This window comes from Brassica oleracea, chromosome C9, assembly GCF_000695525.1.
Source record: "Brassica oleracea var. oleracea cultivar TO1000 chromosome C9, BOL, whole genome shotgun sequence".
NCBI lineage: Eukaryota > Viridiplantae > Streptophyta > Magnoliopsida > Brassicales > Brassicaceae > Brassica > Brassica oleracea.
In genome coordinates this window covers 5,670,308-5,674,466 of record NC_027756.1, presented here as the reverse complement: position 1 = coordinate 5,674,466, position 4,159 = coordinate 5,670,308, and the positions used below count along the sequence as shown (strand labels likewise).

Genomic DNA, 4,159 nt, shown 5'->3' with positions numbered 1-4,159 from the left:
TTTTTTGAAACTCTATTCTGTGGAGAGCTGCAGTGTATGGCTTGAAGAAAGTTCCTTTTTTGAAATCCTTCACTAGCTGATCTAACTTCATCTTGAAGGCACGACATTCAATGTCTGGTCTATCATTGGGGGAGTCTCCACCGTATATCTCAAGATGTTCTTTAATCTCTTTCCAGTTAGGATTGGCCGTCATTGTGATAAACAAATCCGGGTTCCCATATTCTCTGCAGATAGCCATCGCATCATGGTATTTCTCAACTAAGTATCGAGGCCCGCCGGTGAAACTTGGCGGCAGTATGAACCTTTTTCCAATAATTTTAGCATCAGTGTCACCCTTGCTAACAGCATCGAGTACATTACTGTAGAGCTCGGCTCGCAAAACATCTTGATTATTTCTGGCCCACCTTAGCCGATCTTCTTCAATTGCCGTATAAACGTCCACAACATATTGATGGAGGAGACGGCCCCCTTTAACCAATGTCATCCCCTGATTAAGACGTGTCTGTATCTGAGCAGCATAGTACTGGCGTATCGTCAGGAAGTGCCTTGTTTTCGAGGTGCCCGTCTCTTTCGAGATGTAATGAGATCTCGGGGTGAAATCCATACTCACCATGTGGAAAGAGAAGAGGATATTGGAGGCTCATGTACAGAGGGTGGTCGTCACGGATCTGCTGCAAAGTGTCAGATTGGAATTGAACCACTATATCTCGTACTCCAATTGTTGATGACATATCCCCTACGATAAGGCCTGCGACCTCACTCGTACTCGGGAGATCGTATTCTTTACCTTTCCCTTTATCTGAGAGCAACCTTATATTAAACTCTTGCCTGCTGCCCTCGTAATCGTAGTAGTCACGTGCCCGTCGGAAAAGCTTGGCTAAACAGTTATTCTCATCAAGCATCTCGATGAGGCGCGCTAAGGTTGTCTCATCAAGATTACCTTCTGTTGAGGTTTGGCCCATCGCGTTTAAACGGTTTCTGACTTCGTTGCCCGTATCAAATATATAAAGCTGGAGATATTCGGGGGGGGGCGACCTTGTCTCGGTATTAGCGAGCTAATTCTATGGTGGGTTTGACCTTGGATCCGTATAGTGTATGGTCCGGGAGCATTCACCACCGTATAATCCATCTTCATTCCAATCGAGGTGAAAGCCAGTACCGAATTATAGACTCGTATGGTATCTCGAAACCATCTATGCCGAAGAAGTTCTTCTAACATGGGTGGGGGTTGCTTGATCAGTGGAAGCTTTATTTGGCCATGATTACAGCAAATAGTGAAGGTTAGTTCACCTGTTCTGAAGTCTTTACCAGTACTCTCTGAAGTCCACATTAATGCACCACATTTTGTGCATTCTACGATGGGGTTATCTTCGGCTTTAGATGTGGAGCCTTTATCTGTGGTTAAAGGTGTTTTAAATTGTTAAGACATTGTGGTTAGTATTTTTATAGTTAAAAGCGTTTAATATATTATAAAGAGATATAATATTTTATGCAGCTAACATTTTTCGATATTAGCTTTTAATTTATTGTGCTCAAATTTTGACATTGATTTAATATATGAGTTGAAAATATGCACCTTTCTTTGCAGTTATTGTTGGGTGTAAGCCATGAGATACTTGTGGAGCATGTAGACCTATGCGTATAACATATGCAGATGAGACGTATAAGTTTTGTTATAGTTTCTTAATTGTTTAAAGTTGACAGGGATTGTTACCTTGTGGCAGGGATGACGTTCGTTTGGATAGCAAGATGGCTTTTCTCATCCCTCGTGCGTTTTTATGTCTTACTGGATAAATTAAAAGCGATCTATTTAAGACAATATAAGCATTAGACATTATGGGATAATAATGTTTTTAGACTGGATTGATTTTATACCATAGGTGTCACATTTATCACAGCCACCTGTACGATCAAATTAGATAAATAAATTAGTTTATCAATAGATACTGTTGAAAAAATATTATAATTATTTATTTAAACTTACAATCATAGTATTTTGGTTTGAACGTCGGTGGATTGCATATCTGATTGACTACAAAATAAATTCATAATTTAAAATGGTATTCTCGTAGAGTATAAATTAATATATCTTCAGAGTAGTGAGACACCTTTGGGTTTGTTGCGTGGTCCGGGTGGGCGTCCTCTTTTTCTTTTATGTGTGATCCCGGTAGAAGTTCCTGGATGGAAAAAAATTAGGAAGGTGTTTATAATATATTTATAAACTATTTTTTAAAAAGTTATAGGAGAACACTTATCATTCATACAAAAAAAGAGAAGTCCATATTATATTACAGATGAAATACCTACAAAATTTCTAATTGTATCGATGTTCAAGTTTTTTTAGGTATAAACTTTATAAATTTGGACCTTTTTAAACAGTTAGAAATTATACATTACGTAAAAGAAGTAGTGTATTAAATGTATTCATTAAATTAAATTGACTTTATTTTATTTGTATTTAAATATTATATAAATAGATAAACCCAAAATTAAATATGATAAATTATTTATTCTAATGGTTTCTTAATTGATTATATATGTATAAGTTTGAAAATTATTAGCCTCGCTACATATCATTCATACAAAGAAGAAGAAATTCATTGACTATATAGATATATATTCTTACTTTTCTGACCACGTTTTTATTAAAAGAGTTTTATCTTTTGTTTATCAAACCATATACATGCTTATCCCCTTATTAACACTAACTCTTATTAAAATGGAATAATAGGATATGCGAACTCGAGTTTCTATTATATGCATAAAATAAAAAATAACAAAAAACAGGTGAGTTTGTATAAAATATATAAGACATTAATAATACAGAAAATAATAGTTTTACTTTATTTACTATATAGAGAGTTTTTTAATTTTTTACCACTTTATTATTTGAAAAAGAATTATCTTATGTTTATCAAACCATATACATGTTTTCTTCTTATTAATACTAAATTTTATGAAAAAGAAATAGTAATATTTGAGAATTCCAAGTTCTGTTGTATGTTGTTAATAAAATGATAGTAAAATACAATGCTTTCTATAGTATACAAATAAGCGCACGAAATTAATTTATGTTTTTTTAATAATTGATTACTAACCTTACCAAGCTTTAACAGATTTGTGGAAACCAATTGGATCCCATCTATAATTCACTTCTAAATTGTATAGGCTATATGTAATTATGCTACAATATGATTGGCAAATGTATAATATGTAGAAAGTTTGTAGAAAGTTTTTTTTGTGTGTTTTTATAAATCTTTATAATTAAATAATAAGTCTGAAAAATTGATAATAACATAAAAATGTTGAATACATGATATTATATTAATGTTTCGTTTTAAAAGTATATGTTAACAATAGGGAAAAGTTAAAATATTCCTAATTATGGTTTGCATCTATGTATTCCTTTTTTTGCCAGTGATTTTATACAGGTTGAATTTAATATAAGTTTCCTATCAATGACTATATAGATAAATATTTTCCCTTTTCTAACCAGGTTATTATGGAAAGAGTTTTTCCTTATTAACACCAACTCTTATTGAATAGGGAAAGTAATATATGAGAACTACATCTTTTCTGTTGTAAAAGAATGGGGAATTCTCTGTGTATTATTAATGAATCATAAGGTTCCTTTATATAGGAATTACAAAGTATAGGAAAAATGAAATTATCCAAAACCTAATACAACATGAAATAGGAAAAGATCTAAATCGTAGAAAAAGAAAACTTCCTAATGTCTAAGGTCGGCCGTCTCTCTCTCCTCTTGGCCGCCGACTCTCTCTCCTCTTGGGCCACGGTTTGGCCTTGTCTTGGTCATGGTTATTAATGATTTATAACACTCCCCCTTGGATGCTATAACCATATGGGTTTGTATCATGCACGACGTTGCCTCGTTAAAACCTCTCTAGGAAAACCAAAAACCCAAGGTGGGAGAAAATGGAAACCGTAGACAGGAAAAAGAGTACAACACATGACACTCCCCCTGATGAAGGCATCACTGAAGATCCTTCAACTGGCGCATTCCTATCTGATGAACCAGCTTCTTGAACGTTGAGGTTGGCAGAGACTTAGTGAACAGATCTGCCGAATTGTCACTGGACCGAACCTGAACCACTTCGACTTCTTTAGCCTTCTGCAGGTCGTGGATGAAGAAGAACTT

The 4,159-nt window shown here is 34.4% G+C and overlaps 1 protein-coding gene across 1 annotated transcript in view; it reads right to left on the bottom strand.

Annotated features, from left to right (window-relative positions):
• Nucleotides 1-484, bottom strand: part of LOC106314194 — a 3,028-nt gene extending 2,544 nt beyond the window's left edge. The window contains exon 1 of the mRNA XM_013752114.1: nt 103-484. Coding sequence (XP_013607568.1) covers nt 103-484 — 382 coding nt within the window. The remainder of the gene's footprint in view (nt 1-102) is intronic.
• Between the last annotated feature and the right edge of the window lie 3,675 nt (nt 485-4,159).